At 45.6% G+C, this 16,829-nt stretch overlaps 1 protein-coding gene across 1 annotated transcript in view; it reads right to left on the bottom strand.

The window, feature by feature from the left end:
* Nucleotides 1-3,762: 3,762 nt before the first annotated feature.
* Nucleotides 3,763-16,829, bottom strand: part of EP300 (E1A binding protein p300) — a 73,342-nt gene continuing 60,275 nt past the window's right edge. Inside the window, 10 exon segments of the mRNA XM_061206504.1 lie at nt 3,763-7,110; nt 7,376-7,657; nt 10,194-10,355; nt 11,954-12,118; nt 12,907-13,005; nt 13,007-13,073; nt 14,037-14,150; nt 14,823-14,969; nt 15,090-15,240; nt 16,377-16,444. Coding sequence (XP_061062487.1) covers nt 4,909-7,110; nt 7,376-7,657; nt 10,194-10,355; nt 11,954-12,118; nt 12,907-13,005; nt 13,007-13,073; nt 14,037-14,150; nt 14,823-14,969; nt 15,090-15,240; nt 16,377-16,444 — 3,457 coding nt within the window. The 3' untranslated portion in view covers nt 3,763-4,908.

Consider the following 16,829-nt stretch of genomic DNA (forward strand, 5'->3'; position numbering starts at 1 on the left):
GATCTTCTTTCCAGATCACTAAAACTTTTTTTTTCACACCAGTAATAAGGCTGTTTTGCTTTCTTATCAGTTGTGTGTTCACTGGAGTAGCACTTAAAAAATTTTTTTTAAAAATTTATTTATTTGGCTGCGTCAGGTCTTAGTTGCGGCATGCATGCGGGTTCTAGCTCCCTGACTGGGGATTGAATCCGGGCCCCCTGCATTGGGAGTGCAGAGTCTTATCCACTGGACCACCAGGGAAGTCCTTGGAGTAGCACTTTTTAATTTCCTTCAAGTATTTTTCCTTTGCATTCACAACTTGTCTGTTTGGTGCAGGAGGCCAGCTTTCAGCCTAATCTTAGTTTTTGGCATGTCTTCCTCACTAAGCTTAATCATTTCTAGCTTTTGATTTAAAGTGAGAGATGTGCGACTCTTCCTTTCACTTGAACACTTAAGAGGCCATCGTAGGGTTATTAATTGGCCTGATTTCAATATTGTTGTGTCTCAAGGAATAGGGAGGCCTGAGGAGAGGGGGAGAGACGGGGGAACGGCCAGTCGGTGGAGCAGTCAGATCACATACATTTATTGATTAAGTTTGCCGTCTTAGATGGGCGCAGTTCGTGGTTTCCCAAGACAGTTACAATAGTAACATCAAAGATCACTGATCACAGATCACCATAGAAAAACTAATAGTAATACTGAAAAAGTTTGAAATATTGGGAGAATTACCAATATGTGACACACAGAAATTAAGTAAGCAAATGCTGTTGGAAAAATGGTGCTGGTAGACTTGCTTGATGCAGGGTTGCCACAAACCTTCAGTTTGTAAAAAAACGTCAGGGACTTCCCTGGTTGTCCAATGGTTCAGACTCAGTGCTTCCAATGCAGCGGGCCTGGGTCTGATCCCACGTGCCACGCTAAGACCCCATGTCGGTGTGGCAAAAAGCCCCCCCAAACCCCCCAAAAGTTGCAAAGTGCAATAAAGTGAAGCACAATAAAACAAGGCAGGTGACTTCCCTGGCGGTCCAGCGGTTAAGACTCCGTGCTTCCAATGCCAGGGACTCAGGTCCGATCGCTGGTCAGGGAACTAAGATCCCACGTGCCACGTGGTGCAGCCAAAAAAAAAAAAAAAAAGAAAGAAATACCAAAAAACAAAGCATGCCTGTACTTTCTTAACAATGTTAGGTCTTCCCAGTCTTCTTTTTTTTTTTTAAATAAATTTATTTATTTTTGGCTGTGTTGGGTCTTCGTTGCTGCACGCGGGCTTTCTCTAGTTGCGGTGAGCGGGGGTTACTCTTCGTTGCGGTGCGTGGGCTTCTCACTGCGGTGGCTTCTTTTGTTGTGGAGCACGGGCTCTAGGCGCGCGGGCTTCAGTAGTTCTGGCATGCAGGCTCAGTAGTTGTGGCTTACGGGCCTAGTTGCTCCGTGGCATGTGGGATCTTCCCAGACCAGGGATCGAACCCGTGTCCCCTGCATTGGCAGGCGGATTCTTAACCACTGCGCCACCAGGGTAGTCCCTTCCCAATCTTCTGATCCGTGAACAAGGATGTCTTTTTATTTATTTAGGTCTTTAATTTTTTCAATTATGTTCTATAGTTTTCAGTGTACAAGTCTTGCACTTCTTTTGTTAAATTTATTCCTAAACATTTTATTCTTTTTGATGCTGGCCTGTGTGCTCTTTAAACAGGGTGACTTCATCATGAACATAACATTTCGGGAAACCATCTGTCTACAGATTAGGTTCTTTGGTTGGAAAAGAAGCCTGGAACTTACCTTTATGATTCCTGTTTTTTCCCCCTTTCAGTTTTTAGTCTGTATTTTGAATTTGCTTGGAATAGGGCCCTGTGTCACAAGGGCTCCTCTACAGTGAGAGAGAGCAAGGATGCGGGGAAGGCAGGCTTTGGAATCCAGCAGACCTTTGGCTTTCTCTGGCTGTGTGACCTTGCGTACACATCTGAGCTGCCGTTTTCTCATTTGTCAGTCTTTGGAGCTGTTTTTGAGGATTCAGTGAGCTAAGTAAATGAAAAAGCACCTGGCTGCTGCTTGGCCCCCATTGGGCTCATTTCCTAGACTGATGTCTCAGAAACAGCCCAACTGGAAACTTGGGGCTCCTTTTAGCGCTTCTGAACTTTTCATTGTGATAATTTTCAAATACACATAAACATTGAAATCACCTTCCTGTATTCCTGACTGTGGATTAATTCACATCTTCCCCCTCCCTAGCACTGCCTCTGGCCTGGCGAGGACAGCCTGTTTCCCCTCCCCATTTAATTATTGCTGCCCCCACTTCCTCCTTGCCACACTGGGGTGAAAACGTTAACACTTCAGTCCAGCTGTCTTTAGCCAAAGAGCCTAGGACTATGAACGCTGGGAATTTACTGCTTGGAAATGGGTTAGAATTCTAAATATTTCCCTTTTGAGGGCTCAGATCAACCCTGGGCCCCTAGTTGTGGGGACCATTATGGGGCCCTTTCTGTAACAGGCACTCAGCATCTTCTCTCTGGTCTCAGTCAAGTGGACCTGAAGCTGGTTTTCCCAATAGGATCTGATTCTTCACTCCTCTAGGCAGGGTCCCTCCTCACCCCTCTCCACCTCTTCCCATTCATCTCCCCCACAAGGTCCAGTTTCATGCTACCCTTCCCGGAAATTTTCCCAATTCCCACCCGCCAGAAGCTTTCACCCCTGCTCCTTGTGTTCCCTGCATATACCACTTAACACTTTCCTATTTTATCTTGTTTAAGCATCATTCTGTCTTTTCTTCTAGATCTCGAGCTGGCTAGCCTGAGGGAAGGGCTGCACCCTGTCCACGCGTGTTGCCTGGCCTGGCACAGGACACAGGTGCTGCGTGTACGTCTGCTGGACCACTGACCTGAGGCAGGTGGACACCTGTTAACATTTTCCGGGGTGGGCGCCGATTAATGCTGAGTGTGCGGGTTCACTGCACATGGAGATACTGGTTGTTTTTCCTGAGACAATGTAAACTAGTGGAAAGGACGAACAGGAGTTTGAATTACTGTACTTGAAGAGTCATTTTTCTTTAGCCCTCAGCAGATGATCGAACATAGTCAGTGTAAAAGCTCCGTGACAGTAACAAGACGACCTGCCAAATGATGCCAAAGCAGCTCATCCACAGTATTCTTCTGAGTTTTCAAACTTGTTCAAAGCCGACGTAACATTCAGAGGGAGGACTGGTAACCTCTCCATTCTTCAGTGCCTAGCACAGTATCAGACTCCGTGTTGTCATCTCTCTCAGCCTCCTGGGTTTATTTCCACACAGTTTCCTTTCCTACAGCCTCATTCCCCTGATGATTTCCTGACTGGCAGGTAGCAAAAACAAAGTATGTGTAACAGAGAATAGGGATGTATTGTCAGCCCAGCTTCAAGTGCTGCTTTTTCAAGGAGTTACTTGTGACTTAGGCAGATATGACCCCTCTTAGGTGCTCATTCTTATCCCTGTAAGATGAGGGTGACTGGAAGAGCATGAGGTTATCCACAGGGGACCACAGAAGGACCTGTATCAAGCTGATAAAGGCTAATTAGTATCAATTCAAATTGATAAAATTAACGTTTAGCTGGTATTTGTGTTTTCCCCTGAACTTTGGACAAATTTACCAAAATCTGTTTTTTTAAATCTATTTTATCACAAAATCACTTCACGTGGTAGTTAGGGAGGGCTGTAAGCCAGTGCCTGCACTCCCCCTCACCAACCTGAATCCTACACATCAGGCATTTAAACTGAGGCATTCTAAGATAAAGATGCAAGAAGTGAAACAAAGTCAGGTGTCTGTCTCACACAGTTTATTTAACAATAGGTAATAAGAAATCAAATTTAACAGTCTATACAGTGATCCAAAGTTCATATTTATAAGTAATCAACTTTAATCTCATGATTTACAAGTTGAGGGTTTTTGCTTTCTATTTTCAAGTTTTACAGAAAGTGTGTGTGTGTGTGTGTGTGTGTGTGTGTGTGTGTGTGTTTTGGGGGTGGACAGGGTAAGGAGGAAGAAAGCAAGCAAAGAAGAAACCCCAGGGACATTTTGCATGTTAAAATCATCCCACTGGAATCGTTTCTTACCCTCTTTTTAATTTTTTCCTTTGTTAGATGTAAAAATAACGAAAAAAATTCTTTCAAGAAACAGAACCACAATATATAATACATCAATTTGGCAGCTGCCCCTGTATATTTTGAAAAAGTCATTTTTCTCTCTACATGTACAAATTACTTTAATACTTGAAGTTTTTACGATCAGACTTACGGAATAGAAAATTTTCTGGAGCACAAAAGTTGACTTGAGGGGAGGAAAGGGGGCTTTTTTTTCCTTTTTTTTTTTTTTTTTTAAACATTTTTAAAAGAATGAACATCTTTGCACCCAGAGAAAAAAATTGGTATTTTAATATATATTTATATATATTTATATATATATAGAATGTAATTTTAAAGTAACATTAACCCCTTTTGTCCTCTGGTTTTAGAAATGTTCTTTTTTAACTCTTCCATAAAGTGAGGAAAATAGGGAAGAATGTCAACCATCTGCACCAGTAAATAATAACTATTAATATTACATATTTTCATTAATTTAAAAAAAATAATAAAACCTATTGGAGGTGCAAGGCAGGAGCATGTGGTTGGCTTCACAGACCTCAGCCTCCTCCCAGTGCACACTTGAACCAAACACACAAGGGAAAAAAAACCAGGCTGGTGGGGACCAGCCATAACAAAAATAGATTCTTTGTGTTCTATCAATCGTCACCCCTCAGGTTCATTTCGCACGTTTGCTTTAAACCACAAACAGCCAGCTACCGCGCAGTTCTTGTGTGTTCCAAGGAAAACTGTCTTTTAGGCTAAGAAAGATTCAAAAAAATTGTTTTCAGTACAAAAAGTCTTAAGAGAAAATAATTTTTTTGCTCCCAAAATACTACAAGGTGTCTCTAGTGTATGTCTAGTGTACTCTGTGAGAGGTTTGAATTCAAGTCTGAGTTGTCGGTGCTGAGTCCCAGGTCCGTGGCGCTGGCACCATGGAGGTTTGCCATGCCTGGATTGCTAGTCAGCTGAGAGAGCATCGAATTCTGGTCCGGGCTGGCAAAATGCCCTTGTTCCATGGGGTTGCCCTGGGCAGCGACCAGTCCGGGATGTGGAGAACTGGTCTGTGGGGAAACGTGGTGTGGAGAAGGCTGAGGCTGCATCCGTGGGGAAGGGCTGGAGTGGGGGGGCTGGGACTGCGGCCGCGGAGAAGGAACAGGCTGGGGAGACCGCACTTGATTGGAGAGAGATGGGATCTGCTGGCCTGGAAGGTGCGGGGACTGAGCCTGACTCGGGAGCATGTGCTGCTGGGGGCTCATGGGGTTGGGCTGAGCGGGTGACCCCATCTGTTGCTGAAGGAGTCGCTGCTGATAGGCCTGCAGGCCGGCTCCTGCCTCTGCCCCCAGGGCCTGGGGGAGCTGGCCCAGCTGGCCCCCGCTCCCTTGCTGCAGGTGCTGCATGTGCTGCTGCATCCGGGGCGGCGGCGGCGGCTGCGGGGCAGGGTAGCCCAGGCCCTGGGGCGGCTGGAACTGGCTGTGGCTGGCCAGCCCAGGGCCGACTCCGGGCCCCGCCCCCTGCTGCTGCTGCTGCTGCTGCTGCTGCATCATCTGCTGCCGCCTCAGAATGTCTCGGAACTGCGCCGGCATGGTGCTGTGATTCATGCTCATCTGCGGAGCCTGGGGGCTCATCCCCCCCATGGGCGGCGGGAGCTGCTGCTGCGGCGCTTGCTGCTGGGGCAGGCCGGCCCTCTGGACGCCCGCCTGCATGGGATTCAGGTTCGGCATGGCGGGGCTGGAGTGGACCCCCTGCTGGCCCGGCATGGCGGGGGGCTGCAGCCCTGGCTGGCCCTGGGGCACGCCGGGCTGCCCGGGGAGGGGCTGCGGATTGGCGTTGGCGTACTTGGCAGCCCGCTGCTTGATGAACGCAGCCAACAGCTGGGGGTTGGCGTGAAGGATACTAAGCACCTGTTGCTGCTGCAGGGGGGAGCTGGGAGACCTGAGAGTCCGCAGAAGGTTTTGTAAGGCTTGTTGAGACACAGTGCCCGGTTTGAGAGGGCTCACACCTACCTGGCCCAATCCCGGTTGGGGAGCCATGTTCAGGGGCTGACCGTGCTGTGACACTGACATCATGGCTGGCCTGGGCATCCCGGGCTGCAGGTGCTGGGGCTGAGGCAATCCTCCTTGGGCCCACGGTGGTGGCTGCTGCATCCCTGTGGGCCCCACCCCTGGCTCCAAATGCCCGCCGGGACCTCTGGCCATGGGGGGTGCGTTCATACCCATGGGGGCCATCGGAGTCATTTGGGGCATCTGGTGCTGGATTGGCCTTTGAAAACTTTGCACATGGGCCATCTGGCGCTGCGTCTCGGCTGCCCTCTGAATCTGCATTGCCATTTCCACTGCTGCAGGCGGGGGTCCTGGAAGGGGTGGCTGAACAGTCTGCGGAGGGGTCGGCGGGGTGACCTGGCCGGCCGCCTTGCCCTGGGACACCGGGCCAGCAGCCTGAGTCCTGGGCAAGTAGGGCGGCATGCTGGTGGGAGGGGTGGGCTGGGGCTGGGAGGGGGGCTGGGGCGTCTGCGGGGTGGTCGGCTGCTGGCCCGTGGGCGTGGTCGGGGTCGCAGGCGTCGGGGAGGGCAGGCCCTGCTGCTGCCCCACCACGCCAGCCCGCTGCATGCTGGCCATCCTCCTGCGGAGCATCTGGGCTTGCTGGAGCCGGTGCTGCAGCTGCTGCTGCCGGAGCTTCTGCTTGATGTTGAGGCAGAAGGGCACGGGGCACTTGTTCTCCTGGCAGTGCTTGGCGTGGTAGCAGCAGAGGGCGATGAGCTGCTTGCAGATGGGGCACCCTCCGTTGGTCTTCCGCTTGCAGCCCTTGGTGTGCTGCACAACCCGCTTCATCTTCTGGCAGGAGGGCAGGGAGCAGTTGGCGTTGCGGCACTGGCAGGCGTGGACCAGAGACTGGATGCAGCGCTGGATGCTCAGGCGGCGGGAGTCTCCCGGGCTCTGGGTGGCCGCGGCCTGCTGGTTGTTGCTCTCGTCATCTAACCCGAGACCCAGTTTCTCCATTTTGTGGTCATGGTTTTTAGTGTTATAGCAGGTGATACACAAATCATAATCCTGGGGAAAAACACAGGTGCAGGTCAACTCTCCAGGATTAAAGTCATTCAAAAGTATTTACATACTCTGCTTGGGCTAAAAAGCCCCGTTTTAGAGAAAGCCTCTAACCAACCACTCGGATTTGAGACCAGGCCCCGCCCACCCTGTCCTGTTACTCACCAGTGGCCCCGGAGCCTAGGAAGGCCCCCCCGGCCTGCATAACCTCTGTCTGAATCGCATCTCAGGCACCCGGAAGCCCCCCTGCCCCTCCCCGCCAGGGGCCTACCTCGCACACGGTGCAGTGCCAGCGCGTCTCCACGTGGTGCTTGCACTCGTTGCAGGTGTAGACGAAGCGGTCCTGGCTCTGGGTGTGCAGCTCCACCAGCATGCACATGGTGGACCACTGGGCTCTTCGGAGTGAGGAGAACTCCAGGTGCTTGTCCCTTGCGAGGGTGAGAAAGGCATCCCGCCCGTCCATCAGGTCGCAGGGGATGAGGGGGTCGGGATCAACGATGGGAGGCAGGGAGTTGGCGGCGGGGCCGGCGATGAGACGGATCACGAAGAAGACCTGCAAAACAGACAGTCTCATCCTGACTCTGGCACTAGAGCACCACAGGGCACTGGACCAGTTACCGTGGACGGGTGGGCCAGGCTGTGCCCCTGGGGGGCTGGGACGCCTGGCTTAGTTTTATGACCACCTCGCAAGGTTACACGACATGGCCCTCTTTCTCCTGCTTCACTACCTCTGTGCTCTTCTCTGGGACTGTCTACGACGGGCCTAAAAAATCTACATCTTATGTTTTCTACCACATTCAATAATTTCTTCAAAAGAAGAATGGTCGGGTACAGCACCGTACAGTGGACATTTTGCCTCAAAGTGGTCTACTTTAAGATGCAATCCATGGTTTAACCTGACTCTAATCATAAGGAAACAGAAAAATCCAAATTGAGGGACACTCTATACAACAATGGGCCTGGAGTCTTCCACAAAATGCCCATGTCATGTTAAGAAAGTAAGGCCAGGAGCTGAAACACGGCAACTCCGCGTGGAGCAGGAGGAGTGGCCGTGAGCTGGCGGCAGTGGGTGGGGCTTCCCGAGTGCAGCCATCGCGTGCTTATGCAGAAAGCGTCCTCCTTCGCAGAAGGTACTTGCTGAAATAAGGATACAGAAAATGTAGCCGAATGTTAACAGTTGGTGAATCTAAGTGAAGGCTACAGGAGGGCATCTTCTATATAACTTTCCTGTAAGTTTGGAGGAAAAAAAAAGTTGGTGGGAAAATTAAAAAAGCAAAACCTCCTTCGTCCTTGGTACAGAAACAGCAAAAGTTGAAGTTTGTTCATTGAAGTTTAAAGACACACAACCACCATTAAGTCCCATAACCACTGGTGTAAAGGCTGCAAGAAGAAGCTGGGATTATATATGTAATAATAAAATGTAAAATGGAACCTTCAAGAGATCAAGAACTTGTGAGTAACTGCTGTATTGCCCACTGTATTCTACCAGTTTTTCAGAGGCTGAAAATCTGTGCAAACTGGCAGTAACATTTGTTATATACTTGGGCAGCAATGTTGGCATAAAACAAGAGTCTAGAAAAAGAACACAGGGACTTCCCTGGCAGTCCAGTGCTTAAGACTCCGTGCTTCCACTGCAGGGGGCGTGGGTTCGATCCCTGGTCGGGGAGCTATTAAGACCCTGCATGCCACACAGTGTGGCCAAAAACAAAAACTTGAAAAAAACAAAAAAAGAAAACACAGGACAAGAGTGCACACACTGAGTAAAGACATATCAAAACAGATGCCAAAAGTTAAAAACATCAAGGGAGGACTGTGATGTGTGTCTGACCTTGTAATACTGGGTTTGATACTGTGGCTCAAAGAAAGCACTCATAAAGCAAGGAAGAGCATTTTGAAAATGTGATCGCACACAGGAAAGTACTGGATCTAACAAGTAGGGAATGTCTGCAGCAACCCATTCAAAAGAGGGGCAGATAAAACCATCTGGTGACTCCCTAGGAAATCTTCACTATGGCCAACCATCCAATAACAACCATTATGATTGATTTCACTGTATGTCACCCTAGAGCTAAGACAATACTTGAATTTAACCTAAATTGACGACCTTAGATTCTAACTCCTAACAGGTGACTACTACCCACATCTTCTTCAGATGATGTATCCACAACTTAAGTCACACCTATTATGACATACTCTAATGTATCCACAACTTAAGTCACACCTATTATGATATACTCTAAGGGCTTTTCCCAATTGCTGTTATGATAGAATTCTGTGACACTATATATTGCCCAAAACAGCTGACAATCATTATCTAAGTGAGGCATCCACACCTTGAACCAAACCTTCAAGTTCCCTCTCCTCATAATGGCCTCTTCCTATAAGAACTTGACTATGATGTCTGAACACAGAGTCAAACAGGTGTTAAAAAAAATCAAAAACTAAACTGACATGAATTACCCTTCAAGACTCCTCATCTCAGCAATGATGACGTTGGGGGAAAAAAGTCCAACACACCCAGTTACACTCCCAAACTACCTACAACAATAAATAAGCAATTTAAATAATGAAATAATTCAAAGTTTTTACTTTGCTGAGAAGGTGTTACAGGTACATATATGAAAGTTTAACTTTTCTTCAATTCTCTACACTTCCCAGTTCCCTTTCAGGAAGGCAAATATTCATTCGTTTTGCCAAAGTTCCATTACAGACAAACTGGAATGGCCAAATGGAGTTCTAAGGAGCTTGGTCTAAAACAAAACAATAAAGATACCCAACAAGCCAATCTCCTGAACAACGGACAGAAATACAAACATAAAAGGATTACAAACAACAGGGTCAGACAAACTATGCTTATACTTTCCCAACACCATCTAGCTTGATAACAGCTACAACTCAAAGACAGCTTACCATTTCCTATTCTCACCACCCACTCTAGCTATCCTCTTTTTGCCTTCTTTCCCCTCAAATGATTTTCTTCCTTCTGAATTTCAAATGGTCTGGTGCTCACGTCATAAATACCAACCACGGTGGGCAGTTTTTGAGAAATCCTGCCCTGTTTTTTTCCACTCTTGGTGGCTATATCTTACCTCTTTATGCTTCTCCATGGTGGCATACAGTTTTTGCGAGAGGTCATTGGATACATTGGGCATGCCTGGCTTCTTCTTATTGCCCCTACTCAGGCTGCTCTTGTTTTTGCTAGTTTTCTTATTATTCTTCTTTTTAGCATTTTTGCTGTCTCCCTTTGTCACCTGCAGGTTAGCACAAGAGGACGATAAAATGTTAACTATTTGTTAAGAGATTTAAGAAAAAATAATGGTAAAAAGACTCCATTTTTGAAACTAGAGATCATAACCTTCCACCTTACACCATCTGCTCTCTTCATTCATCCTCTTTTTTAAAGCTGTTATTTACAGTAAACTAAAGTTTACTAACGTTTTTGCACTTATTTTCTCCCAGTAAAGAATGTCTCCACTAATGTCTCTTCATTAAGACAATGGCAGCCTTAGCTTTTTGGCCAGAAGAACCCTGCAGACCAAGGAGACACCGCAGGTGGACCCAGGCTATCCCAGATTTGAGGACAAGAACAAGGAGTGAGTGGCAGTGTGGGGTAGTGAAGTGTGCATAGGAGTAGGGAGCCAAAGTCCTTGGCTACATTTCCTTCCACTCACTTTCTAGAATTTTATGGGCCTACTATTCAAAAAAAACCTTGAAAAACATTCAATCAAGGAGTTTAAACTGCAGACTGTAAAGGGTTCTTATTAGACTATTTAAGGGTGACTTGAATAGTTCAGACTCAGCAAGGGCAATCTAGATAAACTATGGGGAAATAAATGACAAGGAAAAGCTCCTCAGATGATCCGTCTACAACATAGGTTCTGTTTGGGGACTGGCAAACTCTGGGCCAGACCTGTTTTTGTATGGCTAAGAATGATGGTTTTTATAGCTATAAAGTGTTGTTTAAGAAAAAAAGAAAAAGAAAAAAAAAAAAAAAAAAAAACAGAAAAAAAGAATGTGCTGGAGACAATATATGACCTGCAGGGCCCAAAATATTCATAATCTAGACCTTTGCAGAAAAAGTTTACCAACCCCATGCTCTAGATGGGTAATTTTCTGTCTTCCATTACTAGAAATCCAAGATTCCATTTAAAAGTGAGGTCTGGTACTTCCCTGGTGGTCCAATGGCTAAGACTCCGTGCTCCCAATGCAGGGGGCCCGGGTTCGATCCCTGGTCAGGGAAGTAGGTCCCGCATGCCGTAACTAAGACTCTGCGGAACCACATAAATAAATATTTTAAAAAAATGAGGTCTGGGACTTCCCTGCTGGCACAGTGGTTGAGAATCAGCCTGCCAGTGCAGGGGACATGGGTTCGAGCCCTGGTCCGGGAGGATCGCACATGCCGCAGAGCAACTAAGCCCGTGCGCCACAACTACTGAGCCTGTGCTTTAGAGCCTGCGAGCCACAATTACTGAGCCTGCGAGCCACAACTACTGCAACCCGCGTGCCCAGAGCCTGTGCTCTGCAACAAAGAGAAGCCACTGCAATGAGAAGCCCACGCACCGTAACAAAGAGTAGCCCCCGCTCGCCGCAACTAGAGAAAGCCCGCACACAGCAATGAAGACCCAAAATCAGCCAATCAATCAATCGATTTCTATATTAAAAAAAAGAGGCCTGATGCTAAAAAAGGCTTAAAACCACTCAACTAGAACCACAGTAACTTATCTATGCCAATATTTCTTGCCCAACTTGAAGAGCTGAGAGCTTTAAGACCATGTTGAAAACTTAAGCTCACTTCCAGGTTATACATGAGAATAGGTAGAGGCTGGAAAGGGAAATGCAAAGCCCTCACATCTGTGCTTTCGTTGCTGGTGTTCTCCTCTCGCTTTCTCTCTTCCTCCTCCTGTTCCAGTTCCTTAATGCTCTCTTCCAGTACATTGGGCCAGAAATCACCTTCAAAGTAAGGCAATTCCTTCGCGCTTGTTAATCGATCTTCAGTAGCTTGTTTAAAAATATCCTGTGAAAATATCCGTGTACAAATAGGAATTTATATATATATATTTTTAAAAAAAACACATTTATTATACAGAAGCAGTCATAGCTAACGGATGCAAGAAACATGAAGAATCAGATGTGTCTTCTGGAAGATGGCAGAGATTTTATACCCAAGTCTGATGTCTGGGGAGACATTTAGTGTCACAAACAGTGAAAGGTCTGGTCTGAAATCAGTATTTCTGGTTCCTCTTTCCTCTACCCACGAGGACAGGGAAATTATCCGCCTTTACATAACCAAGTGGCAAACTATCCTGTCAGGAACAATGGCAAAGGCAGCATCATTCACACTGTGGCTTCTACCACTCTTGAGACAGAATGCAGTGCGACGGGAGGCACGCCCGCCTTGCACACACCCTTGAAGTATCAGCAGTTCTTACTGAGAAATATGTTCAAAACAACCCCAATTACAATTACTGGAAACCACATGGTTAAAGAATGATTTGCTGGGCTGCTTAGGAAAACACCCATTTCATGTTTTCCTCCCCATGAGTAAAAACAGATAAGATACTTAGTAGTTCAAGTTTCTTATCATGAGATACCCTACAATCACAAATGGCTATTAAATATTTTGCCAGATCCACTCATCTTAGTAATTCAGGAAAGAAAACACCCGCTATCAAATTAGCTTAATTTTACAAATTACATGGAAGAGAGAGAACAAACAGAAGATGTTTGTTAAGATAGTAAGAAGGGCAGACTGCAGAGCAGCAGGATTAGTGAAGCCACAGTTCTGTCACCCCCACTCCTGACCTTGTAGTCGTGGACAATTCGCTCGGATACAGCCTTGTCGAGCATCTTTTTGTACCACTCCTGCAGTCGCTTGGGCTTGGGTATCTTCTGGTCGGGGGGGGTGGCAATGGAAGATGTAGTCGTCTCCCTCACTTGGGGGGCATGCCCAAATATGCCCTGTTGTATATCTAACAACACAAAGAGAAGGAACATTCAAGAGAAAGATCACACATTCTAGAAAGAATGTTATACTTTAAACTACAAAGTGGAGTCAGTACAGAAACCAATGATTTCCCCAAGATAACACGAAGTGTGCAATCCACATCAGATCAAAAGTCTTAGGCCAGGGACTTCCCTGGTGGCACAGTGGTTAAGAATCTGCCTGCAAATGCAGGGGACGCGGGTTCGAACCCTGGTCCTAAAAGATCCCACATGCCACGGAGCCACTAAGCCCATGAGCCACAACTACTGAGCCTGTGCACAGCAACAAGAGAAGCCACCGTAATGAGAAGCCTGCACACCGCAACACAAGAGCAGCCCCCGGTCGCAGCAACGAAGACCCAACGCAGCCAAATAAAAAAGTCTTCCAGGCCAGAACTAGGCATAACCCTGGATCAAAAAAATCCCAAATTTGCATTTCAAGACCAAACAAAAGCTACAATGCAAAGGAAAATGAATCCATGTCAGCAGGAGGGCTAAATGAAATGCAAACTGTTAAAAGGAATAACCTGCAAGGTGAGGTGGTGAGGTGCAAGTACATATATACCTTGAAGGTAAGGAACCAGTCTGATGGATTTTTTTTATCTCCAGACCTTAGTGTGATTTTGGTTTTGATACTCAGGTGCAAAAGGACCAAGTACAGGTTAAGGTTCTGGCCCTTCAAATCAAACTGTACCTAATAGCTTAACTGAACAAAATAAAAATCTGGGATGGGTGCAACTATGGTCAAAATATCCATTTCTTTCCCACTGGCAAAATTAACCAAGGGTCTCCTAATTATAGTTCCACTAGATGAAAGCCAAAGTTGAGGAAAAAAGACCAAAAGTCACATATTTGCATGTATTATATCTCACCATAATATCACAGTGGTGATTAGTTTAAAACTAATTAAACAAGTTGTTTTTAAAACTAGCAATTGTTTTTATGCTTACCCTAATTTCTTGACGTATTCCAAATATCCAATTAGAATTTCATGATAGACTGCAGTTCTCAAGCATTTAGGACGGAAGAAATGAACACTATCCAGGTATGATATGTATACTCTCCTATACCAAATGGGGAGAAAGAAGCCTGGTCAAGTCACGCAACGAGTTCCTACTGATGTGGCTAAAAACACCTTCTCTCTTTTCTGTGCCCTTCGCTCACCTTGTCATTTTTAATGCTTATCACACAATATTACAGTTATTTAGGTAAATGACTAGCTTGTGAACCCATCGGGGGGTTTTGTGGGCCTGTGGCTCTATTACAGTCTCAGCACCTAGCAGGGCCTGAGACACTGTATAATCAGTCAGTATTGAGCAATCCAAACATATTCTGGCAGCACTCTTATTCTGGCCTTTATACTATTTTGGAAATGGAGAATTCTAAACCATACTCTACCTCATTTGTATGACATTCTTTCACGTACATCTCAGCAAGGTACTTGAAACAACCTAGACTTAATTACATTTTCTGAAAAGTCGTCAGTTTGTTTCCCATTTTGTATTTTAGGCTGCTATTCACATCCCTTTCCCTATTACTATGACCACACAAGAGCAGTATTGAGCAGTATTTTCTAGTTTTGTTTTTGTTTTTTGTTTCACTTCAATACTACACACTTGAAAACTTGCATTTCCAAAACAAGCACATCAAATATTTTCTTGTCCATCATGCTTGTTTACCTTACTATAACTTCAAACTCCCGCGCAAATTAGAAAGTAGCCACAGTAAAGTCTTACCTCTGGTTGGGCGGGGGGCAGTCAGAACCATACTCTTGAACGTGCATGCCAAAGAAACACAAGTCAACACCATCAATCTCCTCAAAGGCAAAGAGGGCTTTGGTTCGATATGGAAAGGATTCTGCCATCTCTCCACTATCTACAAACCTATACAATTCATGTTGGAGGGAAAGACCACAACATTTCATTCAGATTAGATTCATCAGCAGTAACTGTGTATGAGCAATTGTGGATCCACAGAGAAGAAAAGGGGAAATTATTAGGTACCTTGCTTTCATGCCTGGTTTGACTTCCACAGTTTTGTCAGAAGCATGAACTACTCTAACAGTGACCTCTCCTGACTCAGGGTGATTTTGTCGCCTCAGAAAGTCATTCACACGATTCTCCAGAAAGGTGCCAAGCCTGGTAGATGGCAACCCTAAGAATTTAAAAGTTAAAAGTTCAGTAGTAACTAAGGTACAAATTTATTACTATCAGTCTTAAGTTTCAATACCAAATCTCATTTCTGCTTTTTCAATACTAACAAGATTACTTGCTACATTTTGTTAAGTTAGCGATCTAGTCAATACTTAAAAAAAAAAAAACTTAATGTGGAACACTTCACGAGTCTATCATCCTTACAGAGCACCACGCTAATCATCTCTATATCATTCCGATTTCAGTATATGTGCAGTTAAAGCAAGCAGGGTAGTTAATACTTTATAAATGTTATTTTCGCCAACTTTTTATTTTGAAAAATTTTCCTTTTCAGAAGAGTCAAAAAACAGAACACTCATATGCACTTTGCCTCAACTGCAGTAACACTTAACAACTGTCGGGTGCTTTGATAAGCTTTACAGAGGATTAAAAGCAACCTGTACATCAGCAAAAAACTGCAAAGGCATCGTTCTACAAAACTAAAACTGACTGCCATCCCCACCCAACTGAAAAGATCACACAGGTCTAAATGCAGTCCCAACTAAGGGTATACACAAAACTGAGGGAATCATTCATGAGATGGCAATTCTGGGCAAGTATTTCCACATCTGGCCTCCATTAGGATATGTGTAGGAACAAGAAAAACACATAACCTCCTTCTTATAAATAACTAGGTCTAATGATTTTCACACCAAAAAGTACATCACAGTTCAACTTTAAGTACATCATGGAAAAATTATTTGGTTTTAACTTTGGTTAAATATTTCAAATAGGGGCTTCCCTGGTGGCGCAGTGGATAGGAATCTGCCTGCCAATGGAGGGGACACGGGTTCGATCCCTGGTCGGGAAGATCCCACATGCCGTGGAGCAACTAAGCCCATGCGCCACAACTACTGGGCCTGCGCTCTAGAGCCCGTGCTCCGCAACGGGAGAGACCACTGCAATGAGAAGCCCGCGCACCACAATGAAGAATGGCCCCCACTCAGAAGCGAAGACCCAACACAGCCAAAAAATAAATTAAAAATTTTTTTTAAAATTTCAAATAACGTTGAAACAAAATAATTCATTCTGGATGTTTATTTTTAACTATGCTTCAGTGAAGCTTTGCCAAATTTTACCTGTAAGAATGAAACTTACTTTTAGCAGAAAACTTATTTTCTTTTCTAGTTCGTGCAGTCTTCTTTAAACAGCCATCACAGACAAATCTAAAATGTAAACCAAGACTTTGCTTAAACAACTTAGAGAAACATTTAAAGTAACGTATGCTATAAAATCTATCTTATGTATGTGTAAGGTTGAAATTTAAAAGACAACCTGGGAGCAGTATTTCTAAATACACAACAAAGAGTTAATATAACCAATATACAAAGAGCTTTTAGAAAACATTAAGAGAAAAAGGATAAAAAACCTAATTGAGGGCTTCCCTGGTGGTGCAGTGGTTAAGAATCTGCCTGCCAATGCAGGGGACACAGGTTCGAGCCCTGGTCCGGGAAGATCCCACATGCCACGAAGCAACTAAGCCCGTGCGCCACAACTACTGAAGCCCGCGCGCCTAGAACCCATGCCCCGCAACAAGAGAAGCCACCGCAA

The sequence above is a fragment of the Eubalaena glacialis genome, chromosome 11, assembly GCF_028564815.1.
Source record: "Eubalaena glacialis isolate mEubGla1 chromosome 11, mEubGla1.1.hap2.+ XY, whole genome shotgun sequence".
NCBI classification, from domain to species: domain Eukaryota; kingdom Metazoa; phylum Chordata; class Mammalia; order Artiodactyla; family Balaenidae; genus Eubalaena; species Eubalaena glacialis.